The sequence below is a fragment of the Stigmatopora argus genome, chromosome 3, assembly GCF_051989625.1.
Source record: "Stigmatopora argus isolate UIUO_Sarg chromosome 3, RoL_Sarg_1.0, whole genome shotgun sequence".
Taxonomy (NCBI): Eukaryota; Metazoa; Chordata; class Actinopteri; order Syngnathiformes; family Syngnathidae; genus Stigmatopora; species Stigmatopora argus.
Genome location: NC_135389.1, coordinates 22,852,728 through 22,870,710, shown reverse-complemented (window position 1 = coordinate 22,870,710; position 17,983 = coordinate 22,852,728). Strand labels below are relative to the sequence as shown.

General features: G+C 40.1%; 1 protein-coding gene across 2 annotated transcripts in view; it reads left to right on the top strand.

Moving 5' to 3' along the window:
* Positions 1 to 17,983, top strand: part of cntn1a (contactin 1a) — a 68,548-nt gene that overhangs the window by 31,292 nt on the left and 19,273 nt on the right. For both annotated transcript variants that reach the window (XM_077596081.1, XM_077596080.1), the window contains 10 exons: positions 2,043 to 2,081; positions 8,153 to 8,279; positions 9,549 to 9,727; positions 11,306 to 11,401; positions 11,844 to 12,050; positions 12,128 to 12,227; positions 13,436 to 13,617; positions 14,129 to 14,253; positions 15,011 to 15,128; positions 16,547 to 16,694. In XM_077596081.1, coding sequence (XP_077452207.1) covers positions 2,043 to 2,081; positions 8,153 to 8,279; positions 9,549 to 9,727; positions 11,306 to 11,401; positions 11,844 to 12,050; positions 12,128 to 12,227; positions 13,436 to 13,617; positions 14,129 to 14,253; positions 15,011 to 15,128; positions 16,547 to 16,694 — 1,321 coding nt within the window. The remainder of the gene's footprint in view (positions 1 to 2,042; positions 2,082 to 8,152; positions 8,280 to 9,548; positions 9,728 to 11,305; positions 11,402 to 11,843; positions 12,051 to 12,127; positions 12,228 to 13,435; positions 13,618 to 14,128; positions 14,254 to 15,010; positions 15,129 to 16,546; positions 16,695 to 17,983) is intronic.

Genomic DNA, 17,983 nt, shown 5'->3' with positions numbered 1-17,983 from the left:
ACTTCAAAAACGAAAACGTCATCGTAGTATTGTCATTATTTAAGCATGATATGTGGACGTGCATTCCCCATTAACACCTCCGCCTTTTCACTATGTAAATATAGCGTGTCAGCAAGCAATGTACCCAGACAGTCAAACTGTTAGTGTCATACAGCGAAGAATCTTAAGTTTAGTGCATACCGATTGGGACAATTTTAGACTTAAGTGCGCCCTATGTGAGTAAATATGTGCTGCGTTGCCTTTGTACGTTTTTTAATCGCTTAATAAGGGGAATAGCAATCATTAACAAGTGGAGCAATTGGCCAAGGTTGCCAGGTATGCATACTACTTCTCTCATCTGCTAATTTTTAATATCTGAATATTCGAACTTCCACACTGCGGAGAGAACCAAAACTTTATGTACCTCAGCGATTGCCAAAGTGCAGCGGCCATTGTGGATCTAAAGCCAAGTGGACATAAAAAATTGAGTGAGAAAAATGGCCTACAGCCTCCTTGGTGTACCTTGAGCTATTAGCTGCAGCTATCTTAACGATTTCAGATAAACAACAACAAGGGAGCAATATTCCCCATTTAAATCACAGCTCCTCATCCTAAATCATTGATACATTTCCTCCACTTGGGTTTGGCCATTACATTCCACTTTTTGTGTAGATACACTACTCCATACAGACTTTTCTTGTGTGTACACAAGATGAAAAACAGAGGCCGCAAAGCACCGATGCATCAGAAAAAAGCAATCGCCGACGGCAATTTGAGTGCGACTGAAGAACATTGGCTTGACATTTCTTGAAGGGATGAAGGATGAATGTTGATCGCCAGTGGAAAGAAAAACAACAAAAAGCAAGCAGTGCTATGTAACCATCGTTGCCTATCGTTCCATCGAAGCACAATGGCGCTAACTCAGTTAGCCACGTTGCACTCACGTGATCGATTGTTGTACCACATTGTATTTGTTTCACTTGAGGTTAATGTGAGCTAATTGTAGCCTGCAACCTGAAAATTCCATCACGCCATATGTATTGTATTGGTTGGTGTCATTGCTTATACAAAAAGTCAATTGACATGAGATACCCTCACGCCAACATGATAAGTACACATTATATCATTAAACTGGTAAAATAATGAGGAAAAAAAACATACATAACACAATGTAGGATAAAGCAGCACAATAAATTAATTTGAATAACAATGCAACACAGTGTTGCCTTGTGTAATACAATGGAATGCAATAAAATTACACTGTTACGTAATGTAGTTACTTAATGTAACATAATGTAGTATCTTAATTGGATTGGATAACTTTATTCATCCCGTATTCGGGAAATTTCGTTGTCACAGTAGCAAGAGGGTGAGAATACAGACACAGTAAAAGACATTTTAGACATAAATAGATAGGTAATAAGTAAGTTAATAAATAAATACATGAATAAATATATAAATAAATACATAATAATAAATAAATGTAACTTAACGTAACTTAATGTAACAATGTAACATAATCTAACATAATGTAACATTATGTAACTTAATCTAACAGTCTAACATAATGTAATTTAATGTAACTTTATGCAATTTAATGTAACAATCTAATATAAACTAATTTACTATAATTTATTGTAATTTACTGTAATTTAATGTAATTTAATGTAACTTAATGTAACATGATGTAACATAATGTAACTTAATGTAACGTAATGTAATTTAACGTAATTTAGCGTAACATAACGTAACTTAATGTAACATTATGTAACTTAATCTAACAATGTAATTTAATCTAACATAATCTAACAAAATCTAACATAATGCAACTTGATGTAACTTAATATATTATCAAATTTACTGTAGTTTTCTGGAATTCTTCAGGATTGCAATGATTACCTTCAAAATGCTTTCAAATACAAAGGTTGGCAAATAGTTGCAACGCATAACCAATTTTGAATAATCACGTGATTATTTGCAACTAGAATCATTGCATAAGTTAAACAAGTCGCTTACTGTAATTTTACTCATAATGATTATTTCTATAATATTTTCACTTGCAGATTCATCAACACATGAGGGGGACCTTGACTTTTATAGAGGTAAGATATCACTTTTTTTTTTCAGCCTTTACGTTTTAGACCATTATTGGAATTCAAAATGACTCAATGTTTTTAATCCGGATGTCATTAAGAAAGACAAAGAACTCAATTCATCTGAAATCTCAATCATCCAAGGATAAATGCTATAAATTTAAGGTCATAAGGTCAAAGCTCTCCCATCCAATGTCGTTATCACCTGTCATGAGAAGGTCATCTTCACCCCAAAACCTTCAGGTTGGCTTTTCACACGGCCATCTTAAACAACACTTGCTTTTGAAGTCTTAAAAAAAAGCCAGGCTTCATTTTCTTCCATCCAAACAAAGAACACGTTTCAAAGTAAAAGCCACCGATATTAGCATAGAAAAAAACCCCACAATAGAACCGTCTGTAAAAACAAAAAAGCAAAACAAAGCCTGACATATACTGGAACAGACATATCGTGCATTACCAGTAGTCTGCTAGCTGAATTGGTGCCAGTGCCCTTGGGCAATGAACTTGAAAGCCAACTGCTTGGTGCTTGCACCGCCATTTGTGGCCTCAATATGTGTCCAAATCTTCCCTACTGTCTATATGTAAATGTACTATGTCGTATATGTGAAAACTCTCTTTTCATTTATTCATTATTGCGCCCTTATTTTCAAGCACCAATCTTGAGTGTGATTTAAACGTGCAAGTTTTCCTTTTTGTTTTTTTAATGGAGAAAGCGCCACATCGGGAAAGTGGTTAGTGCGTCGGTCTCGCAGTACTGGGTTCGTGGGTTCGATCCCGGGTGTGTGTATTTTGGATGTTGAATTGAATTAATTGATTTTGTTGTCATTATACAAGTTTAATGAGATTTAAAGCTTCAGTGCACAAATGATAACAATGAAAAACAAACAAGTAACACACAAACAAGTTAATAATAACAATAAATAATCAATAAATAACTAATAAATAAGTTGTCGCATTATAAGTAGTCAACAACATAAATAAGTAGGGGAGTGCACAAATACAACAAAAACAAACAGACAGATAAATAATCAATAAATGATAACACCAAATAAATAAATAAGAAATAAACAATTGATAAATAAGTCATAAATAAATAAGTAGTCACATGATAAGTAGTCAACAAGCCAAATCAGTAGGTTAGTGCACAAATAACAATAAACAAACAGAAAAATTTAAATAATCAGTAAATAATAACAATTAATAATAATTAATTAATTAATTAATTATTAATAAATAAATAAAAAATAAATAAAAAATAAATAATAAATACATAATAAATAAAAAAAATAATAAAAAAATAATTAAATAAATAATACATAAATAAATAATACATAAATAATACATAAATAATACATAAATAATACACAGATAATACATAAATAATACATGAATAATACATAAATAACACATAAATAATACATAAATAATACATAGATAATAAATAAATAAGTTGTCAACAACCTAAATAAGTAGGGAAGTGCTCAAATAACAAAAAACAAACATAAATTAATAAATAATAATAAGCAATAAATAAGTATAATAAATAAAGTAGTCAACATAGTAAATAAGTTCTCCCCAGGCATGTGTGGGTTTTCTCCAGGTACTCCGGTTTCCTCCCACATCCCAAAAACATTCATGCTAGGCTAATTTCATGCTAAATTGGCCCTAGCTATGAATTATAGGTTGTTTGTCTACTTGTGCCCTGCGATTGGCTCAGCCACCGCTTGATGCCCGTAGTTAGCTGGGATAGGCTCCGGCACCCCACCGCGACCCTGGTGAGGATAAGCGGTACAGAAAATGAATAAGTGGAGGGAAAGTAAAATAAAATCAGATTCTCAGAGAGAAGAAAAAGTTGTGTGATTACGAGCGGGTTGAAATAGAGGACAAGTTATCTTCTCCTTGTATTTTTGTCAAAAACTGTTTGTGTGCAAAATGCTCCATGTTGTGTGATTTGGAATATTTATAGCGAGTGACGCAGTTAACGGACCAGGCGGGAACATTGTGTAGGTGGTCTTCCCGCAGAGATGCAGGCTTTTTTTTTGCAGCAAGATATTTATCACTTGATAGTTCTGTTGCTTTTCTCTCACTTGACACCCACGCACGGCTTTTCAAAGCTGCCCACTTCTCCATCATCTTTTCAAAAATATGCTTGATGCAAAATCACTCAATTACCGCATTTTCTCGCATATACGCCGTATTTGTTGCAAAAAAATGATGACCGAATCGAGGGTACGGCTTATATGCGCACAAATTGGACTTGACATGCACGAAACTGCAAGGTGACAAAGACGAAACAACGCAAGATAATGCGGACGATATGGTCATTTATTTCAAAATAGAGAAAAGGTAAACAGATAAAACGCTAAAGAAAATTTATTTTGACGTCTCTGAAGGAAATTCAAGAAAAAATAAACCGTATCTTGTATAAAACGTGAAAAAAACTCAATTGGGCCTGCCATTGGTCGGTCAGGGCGCCGACATCTTACCTAGGGATGACAAACTAGACCGCTACAGACACACTTCCTGGTTGTACTGCTCACATGACTTCCTTTCTGAATTTGTTTACGTGTGGGCAACACTTTCAATTCAAACAGAATCTCAGAAATCGCACATGCGATGATTTTTCTCAAGATTCTCCCTTCAAAATAACACATTTATTTGTCAGTGGTGTGCCATCAAGGCCTCCAAGGCCTTCTCTGCTGGCCTAAGAAATATCTGAATCATATAATATATTTTGTCCATCAATACTTATTAAATAATTCCAAATGGTCTGTTAGCTTCCTTTCATTGCTTTTCCCCCCTGTTTGCACTGCTTCCAGATGTGTGTTTTCATATTGAAGCATTTAACCAATCACATTTGAGCTATTATTTGTTGCCAGGGTCAGAAATCCGCCTCAAGGCCTTCACAATCAGTTCTGCAGGCTCTGCTGCATTAAACAAGCGTCAATAAGACTGTTGCTTTAACCAATCAGATTTCAAGTTGGCAACACCACAATGCCTTGTCGCAGGCGTAGGGATACGTCATCGCTTTCACAAACTTTGATTGGCTAGTGATTAGCCAGAGCTACCAAACTGTGTCTGGAGCGAGCTGCACAAGCAAATATATTGTTGTGTTGATATAAAGCCATTTTCAAGACGGGCTTTTCAAGAAAAAAAAGCTGGACATCATTAAGAAAGGTCGGACAACTCCAAAGCAAGCAAATCTGTCACAACCGGGAATGAACATTTTCAGCACTAAATCGAATAAAAACAACAGGACAGGCTCGACTTTCAGCATTAGCTTCGATGGTGATAGAAAAGAAGGAAGAAAGAAAGGAGGATGGCTATTGTGTGCAGTTAAAAATGATTTTTGGTGAGTAAAATATGGCTATATTCCTAAATAATATTTCAATTGTATGAGGTTATTATTGATTCTTTTTTATGTGTCGCAGCTGTAGCTGCAGTAGAGGTTTTATAGCCATAAAATAGTTTTTGCTGAAGGCGTCACTAGGAAATGCACGGACCGCCACTGACATTTGTACTCCCTATTAAAACCACTAATATGGAGGTGAAAATTGTGAATTAGGGGGCGGCTTATACGAGAGAAATCGTCAAATTCAACGATTTTAAGGCAATTTTAAGGGTACGGCTTATACGCGGAGGCGTCTAAAATGCGAAAAAATACGGTCACATTCCCGAAAATGCGGTGCTATTACCGGTCACAAAGGGGTCTTTTCGGACTTAAACGATCTAATCCAGATTTGTGATGAAAGAGGAAAACATTGTAATCACATCAGGTAGTTTGGGGGAGATTGCCGTCACTTGGTTTTCAGCGGAACAATTCCATTTGTGATGCGCGTGTCTTTCAGCAAGTGTAGGAATTTTCCATGCTGTGTTTACGGATTATTGCCACTCTGCTTTTGGATCCTCAGGGAAACGTCTTATTATTTGCTCAGTCCAGTAGAGCCTTCAAATTCATTTTCCGAGCCTTACAGGCGACCAATAGGATTCGATTTCACATCAAATGGTTGATACCGCAAAGGATTTTGGAGTCAAGTGCATATGTTATTTTAGTTTAGCTTAACTTAATGTTAAGTAGCCTAATTTCATGCAGTTCAGTTGCATGTAATGCTATGTAAAATATATGAAATCCTTCATTCGTTCATTTTGTGAACCGGGTATCCTCACAAGAATCATAAGAAATTTGTTTATCACTTCGTGGAACGTATCAAAGTTTGAGTAATTTCCAGAAGCCTATTGAATATGCAGTTCGCCGTATGCAAATGAGACAGCTGTGCGGGTTGCGGGGAGGACACCGGGGCTATTTGGACACGAGTTCACGGGAGGGTGCGAGAGACGTGGTATCTTTGGGCCTTCTGTGGCCGGCTTTGACAAGACTGCCATCCCTCGCCATCTGTCCTGTTCAACATGAGAGACCAGGATTCAAAGCTATTCTCATATGGAGCAATGGTCTCTTTTTCTGCCTAAAAATAATGCGTTCACAGCAGGTTTGCCTGCTAATGTTTCCTTTACTACGCCAGGGCCAAGCTAATGGCTTAAATGCTTAAGAAATAGTAGAATTGCTGTGTAAATGGTTCCCTTGTTCCTAGAGTTTCTAGATGAGAGGGAATATAAGGTCCACATGTGGGCCACATATTTTCTCCAACTTTATCACGTCAACTTAATATTCAACAGTTGGCCTCTAAGGCGCACCCAAGTACACTGCAAGTGTAGTGGTAGTGGTGGTGGTGGTCGTAGTCGTGGGAGTGGTCATGGTAGTGGTCGTGGTCGTGGTAGTGGTAGTGGTAGTATTTGTGGTAGTGGTCGCGGTAGTATTCGTGGTAGTGGTAGTATTCGTGGTTGTGGTCATGGTTGTGATAGTAGTAGGGGTAGTGGTAGTTGTAGTAATAGTATTCGTGTAGTGGTCGTGGTAGTAGTAGTATTCGTGGTAGTGGCCGTGGTAGTAGTAGTATTCGTGGTAGTGGTCGTGGTAGTAGTAGTATTCGTGGTAGTGGTCGTGGTTGTGATAGTAGTAGTGGTAGTTGTAGTAATAGTATTCGTGGTAGTGGTCGTGGTAGTAGTAGTATTCGTGGTAGTGGTCGTGGTAGTAGTATGCGTGGTATTGGTCGTGGTAGTGGTAGTGGCCGTGGTAGTAGTAGTATTCGTGGTAGTGGTTGTGGTAGTAGTAGTATTCGTGGTAGTGGTCGTGTTAGTAGTATTCGTGGTAGTGGTCGTGGTAGTAGTAGTATTCGTGATATTGGTCGTGGTAGTAGTAGTATTCGTGATATTGGTCGTGGTAGTGGTAGTGGTCTTGGTAGTAGTAGTATTCGTGGTAGTAGTAGTATTTGTGGTAGTGGCCGTGGTAGTAGTAGTATTCGTGGTAGTGGCCGTGGTAGTAGTAGTATTTGTGGTAGTGGCCGTGGTAGTAGTAGTATTCGTGGTAGTGGCCGTGTTAGTAGTAGTATTTGTGGTAGTGGCCGTGGTAGTAGTAGTATTTGTGGTAGTGGCCGTGTTAGTAGTAGTATTCGTGGTAGTGGTTGTGGTAGTAGTTGTATTCGTGGTAGTGGTAGTAGTAGTATTCGTGGTAGTGGTAGTAGTAGTATTCGTGGTAGTGGTTGTGGCCGTAGTAGTGGTCGTGGTAGTAGTACTAGTCGTGATTGTAGTCTTGATAGCAGTCCTGGTAGTAGTCGTGGTAGTGGTGGCAGTAGTAGTAGTGGTGGTTTTTTTTTAATTTTTAGATCCACTAGATTGAGCTGTTCAAAAGGGAATTTCAAACCATGATTAATTAATATGGACCCATATAGTATAAGGCGCATTGGATTATTAAACACACTGCCAAAAATGTATGTTGTGCCTTATAGGTTGGAAAATATTTTTTTTTGTAAATATGAAGTACGTATTTGGAGTGCCATGGGCACGAGGCACCAGCAAAAAAAACTTTTCAAGCACCCTCCCAGCTGTCACATATGTACGTTTTGACGGATGCGCCGCCCCAGAACTGTCACCAAGGCTCACCCTGACTTAGTTGATGTTTGCAAGGCCACCTGCGAGGGTGCCGTCATCGTCGTCCTTCTTGACCCAGGGACTTTGTTTACTTTCAGATGAAGCCACAGGTTACGGGCCGGTGTTTGAGGAGCAGCCGGCGGACACCATCTACCCGGAGGAGTCGCCCGAGGACAAAATCACCATGACTTGCCGTGCCCGAGCCAATCCACCTGCCGCCTACAGGTACTACCATATGCTTGCTCTTTTTTTTTTTTGGTCTTATATTGCATTCGCTGACCATCTGCAATGCGTAATGGAATTCAGTAAGATGAAAAAAGAATCTACTTAGTAAATTTAAAGCAAAGAAAAATGATTTATTTTGTGTTTGAAATGGAAATATATTGTCAATACTACAGTAATTTGTAATTCTAGATAATAATCAACTGTTAACCCTTTCAAAAACAGCTTTATCAAGCAAATGACTCATTTAATTACCTGAAAGAAATATTCGCAGTCATTAGATATATTTAATATGTAGTTTTAATTATTAAAAGTTATTATTTGCCTATTATCATATTGATAATAGGCAAATAATAACTTTTTGTAAAAAAAATGTTTAAAAAAAACTAAAAAAAAGGGAACTATATAGTCGTAATGGCCAGTATTTCCTGTGATTGTATTTAAATCTTTGCATGCCATTGATCCTAATTAAGGTCAAATTTACTTAAACTTGGAAGACTGGTTCTGAATGTGTTGGTGCCATTTACAGTGTGAGACGTCAATTTTTTTGGGACAATAAGTCAAATAAGTGCCTTGTATGGGTAAAAAAAAATGATGAATATGGAATTTGTCCATCAAAGGGTTAATCCGCCCAAAATGGAGCCTGTTATTTTGATTGGAAATAAAAAATACTGTATTGATTCCACAAAAATGTCCCCCAAAAATCTAAACATAGACTGTTTCATGTGTTTTTCTTGTTCATTACACATCAACACGATGTCAATTCTGTCATCGTTTGTCCTTTTTCTAACCGTAATTTAACTGTCATTGCAATTGGCGAAACAAATAAAAAAATCCAACAAGCCAAATAATAAACAAGATGATGTTGGCAACAGTTGACACTTCATTTCAGCGCGACAAACTAGAGGCTGCTTTACGACGAGCTCGGCCAATTTAGATGCAAATTTATGCTAATATGGTTCCTCGGCCTGTCTTCATACGGGTGTCATCTTCATATTGCATGTCAATTTGTACTATTTACGTCAAATTAATGGTATCGGCGTTAGATGGAGTGCAAAAAAATAATTAAAAAATTGTAATAAATAGGATCCTCAAGAAATCTAATGTGTATTCAATGATTTAAAATAAAAGAATCTTATGATATAATATGCGTATGTTTTCTATATTGACTAGTCTAACCAATTTCTGTCATTTTGTACACTCACATCTCATTGTACGTTCAATTTAAAAATGTAAAAATCAACCTGACCCAGGCTACTTTTCACTTGACAGATGGAAGCTGGACGGCGTAGAAATCGATCTAAGCGGCGAACACAAACATTACAAGATGTCGGAAGGCAATTTAGTCATCAGCAAGCCCGAGAAAAGTCTGCACGAGGGGAAATATTCCTGCCTGGCTAGCAACGCCTTTGGCACGGTCATCAGTCAAGAGGCGTCGGTCCAGTTTGGATGTAAGTAATTTTTTGGGGGGAGCCGGTGCGACAAATGTATGTTTCATCATTTACCTTCAACCTGCACAAGGGACTAAAGATGGAAATTAGCCATATGTTAAAATTTTACATATTTACATACCGTATTTTCCCGACTATATGGCGCATCGCATTTAAAGGCGCAGTGTCAGTAACGAGTGCTATTACTGTATTTCACACACACACAGGACGCACCGGTTTTAAAGACGCAGCCAGGCATGGCAAAACCTACACTAGCTTAAACATACGGACACACGCTAAAAACACGTTTTTAAAAAGGCAACGAAAGCAAAACTGAGTTCGGTTGTAGTTTATTTAGCCAATTTACAATGTACTCACGTCATCAACACCCACAAATCCATCAAAGTGCTCATTTTTGGTGTCCGAATTGAACAATTGTCCAAATGAGTCATCGAAAACGCTGAGTTTTATACGATCGTCCAGGCGGCCACAATCCGTTCGCAAATAGTAGTTAGCTAGTAGCTAGCGTAACTATTCCAATGCTGCCTTCCATGCTTCGTAAAGCTGTGTTGATGTCGATGTCCAGGCCACAATCCATTGGGTGTATTGACAAAAGAACTACATATCCCAGCAGTCACTGCGCAGTACTTTTTCTACGGGGAAAATAGTAGAGTCGGGGGCTGCTTGCAGTAGTTGTGAGAGCTGTAGAGGATGGTGTACCCTATCGACTGATTTATTTGATTTTATCGTGATAACAATTTTAGTATTGGTCCATATATAAAGCGCACTGGATTATAAGGCGCCCTGTCTATGTTGGAGAAAATGTAACACTTAAGTGCGCCTTATAGTCGTGAAAATACGTCAACTCTGAACCTCTTGGCCAATCATCTTAAAGCCTGGCTGTTAGATGAACAAAATTGCCATCACAACACTTTCTAAAACTCTGCTACTTGTGTGTGTGGGTGTGTGGTTGGGAGGGTGTGTATGTTTCATCGTTTACCTTCAACCTACACAAGGGACTAAAGATGTAAATTAGCCCTCGACTACAATCTTACATATTGACATATATATGTTCATTAACATGAATATGTTCATTAATATGTGGTGTCCCTTGTTAAATAAATCAAACTCAAACCCAAACTAAAAGCTAACATCTGATGAAGAAATGTTAATATTATCCAAACTTAATATTGTTTTGCATTTGGTCTGGTGGTCTCATCTCATTTTCTGAACTGCTTTATCCTCACTAGGGTCGTGGGGGGGGTGCTGGAGCCTATCCCAGCTGACTTTGGGCTAGAGGCGGGGGACACCCTGAATTGGTGGCCAGCCAATCACAAGGCACGGCGAGACTAGGAACCAATCATTCATAGCTAGGGGCAATTTAGAGTGTCCAATCAGCCTAGCATGCATGTCTTTTGGAATGTGGGAGGAAACTGGAGTACCCGGAGAAAACCCACGCAGGCCCGGAGAGAACATGCAAACTCCACACAGGTGGACCGACCTGGATTTGAACCCAGTTCTGGGCCGCCCTGGTCTGGTGGTTCCAATGCTATATTGGTGATTTTTAAAAAAAATGTTTTTTATTTTTATATTCCTCAGATTTGGACCTCTTCTCATCAGAGGAGAGGGAGTCGGTGTATGTCAAAGAAGGTCAAGGGGCGGTTCTCCTCTGTGCCCCGCCTCCGCATTATCCAGGTGAGCACGATGATAAAGAAGATCCACACATGTGAGGTCTAACATTCTCCATACAATCAAAGAATTTTTATTCCCACACTTCTTCACTTATTATTCAGTTCTCGCCCCCCGAATAATTTCCGACAAAGTCTGCGTTTACCCGATTGTATTGTCTACCCCTCGCTTTTGAACCCGAAGGAATAAATTCCGTCCTCTCCCCTTGCTTCAACGTCCATGCAAATCCGTGTCCACCAGACAGCCTTTTTCCCTCTCATCCCACCCCATGCCAGGAGAATATGATTTTAATCCAAAAGGTCAATAAATGAATCCGAAATCCTTCTCAGCGTGGTGGCATTTCCCCGCATTTGCATCCATTCAATTGGCTCTCGCCATTTAGCAGCTTTCGGCTATTTCCAGAGCCGTTAAGTAGACGATAATTGACAGGCAGGTGTTGTGTTTCCAGGCGACCTGTCATTTCGCTGGATCCTCAACGAGTTCCCCACCTTCATCCCCCTGGACAAAAGACGCTTTGTCTCCCAGACGACGGGCAACCTTTACATCTCCAAAGTGGAAGCCTCCGACAGCGGCAATTACTCGTGCTTTGCGTCCAGCGCCTCCATCTCCAAGAGCGTCTTCTCCAACTACATCCCGCTGGTTCCCCTCAGTGAACGTCAGTACTTGTCCTTCAGAAATCCGTTGCCAAGACGATCGATCGTAAGTGGTTTTCCTCCAACCTCCAACTCGTAGGCCCCAACAGGAAGTACCCGGCTGACCTCAACGTCAAGTTTCCAGACACCACAACGCTGGCGGGGCAAAACCTTACCTTGGAATGCTTTGCTTTGGGGAAGTAAGTTGGCTAACCCCGAACAATTTTCGGTTCAGTCGGTGCGAAACTAAATTCGATAGGGACTTTGACTTTGTAATTTTACGAATTTGGTGTTGAAACATCGACAAATCTCAACTATACTAAACATTTCCTGGTTCATGTGACGTAAAAATCTGCAACAAAACGATTCTCTTAACATTACGATGTAAATCCTGTAACATTAATAATAATAATAATAACAATCGGACATAGGCTTTGTCATCATCAAAGCCTAATTGTCATCATACCCAGAAACTACGTATGACGAAATTAGTAGTGCTTCTCCATAAGGTGCGTTTTCTCGGCAAAATACCTTAATAAGTGATAGTTTCGGACTCGTAATTTGGCATTCTGCCGTTATGGATACATCGCATCACCCCCCGAGCAGATCACTTACCTCTCACTGTCTTTCACTTACCTTCAGTCAGCCAGTAGGAGGCAGATCACTGCCCAACGTCTATTCATATTACCTCACCCCGAAGTTATTACACAGAAAGGATTGTGTGTCGTGTTACCGCAAGTTTAGAGTTCTGATGGATGTGGGAAAAACTGTCCTTAAGCCTATTTGTCCTTACTTTGTGGGACCTATAGCGTCTGCCAGAGGGCAGCAGCTGGAACAGATTGTGACCAGGGTGGTATGGGTCCCCGATGATGTTCCTGACTCTGCTGAGGTATCGAGGGCTGGCAATGTCTTAGAATCTATGACTTAACTCTCATAATATTATGACATTATGCTAGTGATATAGCGGCTTACGTTCATTTTACGAACAGTTTATCGTCCTCGCGGGGAGGGTGCTGGAGCCTTTCCCAGCCAACTATGGGGATACCCTGAATTGGTGGCGGGCCAATCACATATTCCGACTGAAATCTCCTCGACATTTCAACTATTATTTTCTTTTTCGTCCTTTGTTTGGACTTTTGCCCCGGCAACAGAAATCTTGTCCGTTACAAAACATATTTGATCGGTTGCTGAAATCTGTCAGCGCGAGGCCGCCTGTCCTCCGTTTACCTGCGACGACTGACCCCGTCTGGCAACCCGTAGCCCGACAAAACCAAAACAAAAAAAACACAATCGGTCTGAAAGCAGTGTTCTGAAAACAAGGCAGCTAGCCGATAGCGACAAAACACTTCATAAAGTCTCATTTGATTTCCTCAGACGGTACATTACAGAAGAGCCTTTGTTTTTCCAGCCCCGTCCCAGAGATACGCTGGAAGAAGTTGAACGGGGAGTTGCCCCCCAACCACGAGGTGCACATGTCGGGGGCTCAGCTGCATCTATTCAACGTCCGGCCGGAAGACGAAGGGACCTATCAGTGCGAGGCGATCAACTCCAAAGGAAAGGACTACCACAGCGCACATTTGTCTGTGGAAGGTTTGCTTTGGTTCAGTTTTCATTCATTCCTTCGTTTTTCCGAGACAGTTATCCTCACAAGAATCACCGGGGGTGCTGGAGCCTAACCCAGCTAATTAGAGGAACCGGGCAGGGGACACCCTGAATCGATGGTCAGCCAATCACAGGCCACGAGGAGATAAAGAACAACCAATCATAGCTAGGGTTAGGCAATTTAGAGTGCTCAACCCGTTAGTCTTGCCTACACGTTTTGGGGATGTGGGAGGAAACCGGAGTACCTGGAGAAAACCCACGCATCCAAGGAAGACTATACACACACGGGGACCGACCTGGGATCGAACCCTCGACCCCACAACTGTGAGGCTAATGCGCTAACCACTCGTCCGCCAGACCGCCTTGTTTTGTTTTTGTTATTTTTCGAAAATTATCACGAATGTTAATGATGGTTTAGCCATAAACACATGCTAATGCTAATGAAAACCTATCCCACTCAACAGTGCCCTTACCTCTTGTGCCCCGCCCTATTTTCCAGCTTTTCCCGAGTGGGCGGAGCACATTAGCAGCACAGAAGGAGACCTTAGCCGTGCTTACACCATGTCCTGCTTGGCGAGAGGCAAACCCGAACCAAGGATCCGTTGGCTGAAGAACGGAAATCCGGTAACATACAAAAACACTGCAACAGTTATGGTCCAAATTCATCCTAATCATTTCACAAAAAAAAACCCACCTGGGATCGAACCCTCTCCCTCAGAACCATCAGGCCGACTCGATAAGCCCTTTTCCAGTTTTCCAGTAAAGCACTTGTCAAAGTGGCGGCCCGGGGGCCAAATATGGCCCGCCGCATCATTTGGTGTGGCCCCGGAAAGTAAATCATGAGTGCCGACTTTCTGTTTTAGGATCAAATTAAAATGAAAAGTATATATATATATTAAATTTCTTGATTTTCCCCCTTTTAAATCAATCATTGTCATTTTTTAATCATTTTTTTCTGTGTTTTTAGTTTAAAAAATCACTTTGTAAAATCTAAAAATATATAAAAAAGGTAAAAATAAACATTGTTTTAGATCTATAAAAAACGGAATATTCAGGGCTTTTAATCCAGTTCTTTTAATCCATTTATAAAAAAAGATCTAAATATTATATCTAAAATGGTCCGGCCCACGTGAAATCAAGTTGACGTTAAAGCGGCCCGTGAACCAACCCGAGTCTGACACCCTTGCAGTAAAGCGTGCCTTTCCGACTGCCTGGAACCGGATCATATTGTGCATTTTGTTCAACCTCCAATAATACGTCAACGAGGGCCTCTCCCTGTCAACGTCTGATTGTTTGATTCATCGCCTTCTGCCGGCTAACGCAATTTAGACTGGATGTAATGTCGCTTGATTACATTTGCGCCTGGTCTTCTCCTCCGCAGTTGGACGGGAAGGAGATGACGTTCCACAGCCTGACGTTTGAAGACTCGGGGATGTACCAGTGCATCGCCGAGAATCCCCACGGAGTCCTTTTTGCCAACGCTGAGCTGCGTGTCTTTGGTGGGTCCCAAAAGCACTTTGCAATCTTTATGTCTTATTTTAAAATGAAGCTGGAGACACTTGGATTGATTGGTATTGTCAGTCACGGGGTGCCATGGTCAAAGCGGAACTAACAAATTAGCATAAAATCTGGAGAGTATAGTAAATTACATTACATGGCTACTGACGTTGTGGACTTCCAGTGTGTGGCTCCCGTTTTTTTTTTACCTAGGTCTACAGTGTCTTCTGTGTCTGTGCTTGCTACTGTCTTGCTACTGCAACCAAGGGAATTTCCCGATTACGGGATGAAATGAAATTCTAATCTAATCTAATCTAATCTGATCTGAGCTACATTAATCTGCAAGAAATGTAAGGCTGTTTCTTTAGAGCACAGGTGTCAAAGTGGCGGCCCGGGGGCCAAATCTTGCCCGCCGCATCATTTTGTGCGGCCCGGGAAAGTAAATCATGAGTGCCAAATTTCTGTTTTAGGATCAAATTAAAATGAAGAGTATAGATGTATATTCAATTTCCTGATTTTCCCCCTTTTAAATCAATAATTGTACTTTTTTAATCCATTTTTTCTGTTTTTAGTTTAAAAATCATTTTGTAAAATCAAAAAAATATATAAAAAGCTAAAATACACATTGTTTTAGATGAATATTCAGGGCTTTTAATCTATTTATAAAATAAAAAAAATCTAAATATTATATCTTAAATGGTCCAAATAGAGTTTGGATTTTTCTTGTTTAACTATAGCTATCGTTAGCATTTGTATTGTTGCTATGCTATGCTATTGGTAATATTTGTAAGAGTCAATTATTCAAGAACGTTGGCTCCAAGATAGCACTATACTACATACCTGTCAAGGCATTTTTCTCATATTATTTACGTTTTTTGATCATTTCAAATTGAATACGCCGTATAACAGCTTTTGTACGGGATTATTTTAAAAACGTTTTTTGTCAAACTGATCTGGTTTTACTCATTTCGGCTCTAATCCGGATCGTCTCGGTCACCGTTAGCAGACAAACACGTCATCGTCGACTGCGAATGTTGTCATGCTTTGAATGGGAGCGATTTGGTTGACAGGTATGATACTATCACTTCTGTATATTATATGTACCGTATTTTCACGACTATAAGGGGCACTTAAAAGTCTTAAAGTTTCTCCAAATATAGACAGGGCGCCTTATAATCCAGTGTGCTTTATATATGGAAAAAAATAGAAATGTGTCATTCATTGAGGGTGCGCCTTATAATGCGGTGCGCCTTATAATGCAGTGCGCCTTATAGTCGTGAAAACACGGTATTTTGTTGTGTCTCAGATGCGGATAAATCCTACGGCTTGGTGCCTGAACATCTTAGCCAATTGTGAATACAGAATGCTTGAATAATGGATATATTTAGCTTGATCATGAGTCAATATTGTGTTTTCCCAGCCTGTGCGCCCACCTTCGAGCACAACCCGGTGAAGCACGCCTTGGCTCCCAGAGAGGGCCGAGTGGTGATTCATTGTCGACCCAAAGCTGCCCCCAAACCCAAAGTCACTTGGAGCAAAGAAACCGAGCTGCTTTCCAACTCCAGCAGGTGAGCGATACCCTAAAAAATGTTCCTGACGGCTGATCGGAGCCATTTTTGACCCCGACAGCCATAAACAATTCGTATTTTCAAATGTTATTCCTTGAGAGCCGTACTCGGAATTTCAACATACGTGAAAATACGTGCCTTTTTGAGTCATTTCACCTCTTTTAAAGTAGAAAAAACTATTTTGGCAACATTGTTACGCTAACGCTAATCAATCAGAGTATGCATGCAGAAAGTTCGAATCAAAAAAATGATTAAAAATGCGCTAAAGCAGGGGTGTCCAAAAAGTTGAACACAAAGAACGAAAATTTTAAACTGTCAGTCAATGTCAGAAATGTCATTTAAAAAAAAAATCCAATCTCCCAAAATATTTTAAAAAAATATTTTCTTATTTTTTTTAATTGTCCCTGATGAATGTGAGTGTGTTTTAAGAGAGAATAAAAACATATAAAAATATGAAAACAAAGCAAAGAGCCACGGTATATACCAAAAAAATATGATAAGAAGCCAAGAGCTGCATTGATTTTCGCCAGGAGCCGCATGCGGCTCGAGAGCCACGTGTCCGCCACTCCTGAGCCAGAGGTAGCGTCAAACGTGACGCTCCTATTGGTGCGTTTGGGACTCGGCTGTCTCAGTGGTTTCCACATTTTAGCTCAGAGGGAGCCCTATGCACCCATGGAAAGAGCCACGTGTGGCTCCTGAGCCATAGGTTCCCGAGCCATAGGTTCCCGAGCCATAGGTTCCCGAGGCATTTTCTCCATTTTCTGATTCATTTCCCGTCTATCTGGGTCACAATGCCACGCAGGATGAGTGTCGGGGAGAATCCCCGCGAACATTTCGTGCCATTTTGGGGATCGGAATAAGCCGCGGATTCCCTAAATTCCGAAAGAAGCGTCATTGACGTGGTTTTCCTGACGTTAAGCCGGTGGTGATGGGTAAAATCCCTCAATGAAAAAAAAACAAGCCTAATCGGGTTGGGGTGGAGGGGGGACCCCCGACCTTTTTCCCCGCCCCCCACGGCGGGTTCAAACACGGGAGAAGTGGCGCTGAAATTATTATGCGGCATATGCCTCTTAATCGCCGCTATTTTTTTATGCATGAGGCTGAAATATGCAAAGAAAAAAGAAAAAAGGGAGCCTGATGTCGCTTCTTTTTGCCTTCAGCTCCCTTTTACACACATATGCTCCATTTTAGAACTATATTAAAAAAAGCATCACGCATTATGAGAACGATTATAACACATTTCTTCCCATTATCCACATGTGGAATAATATATGCAGTCAAGTGGACTT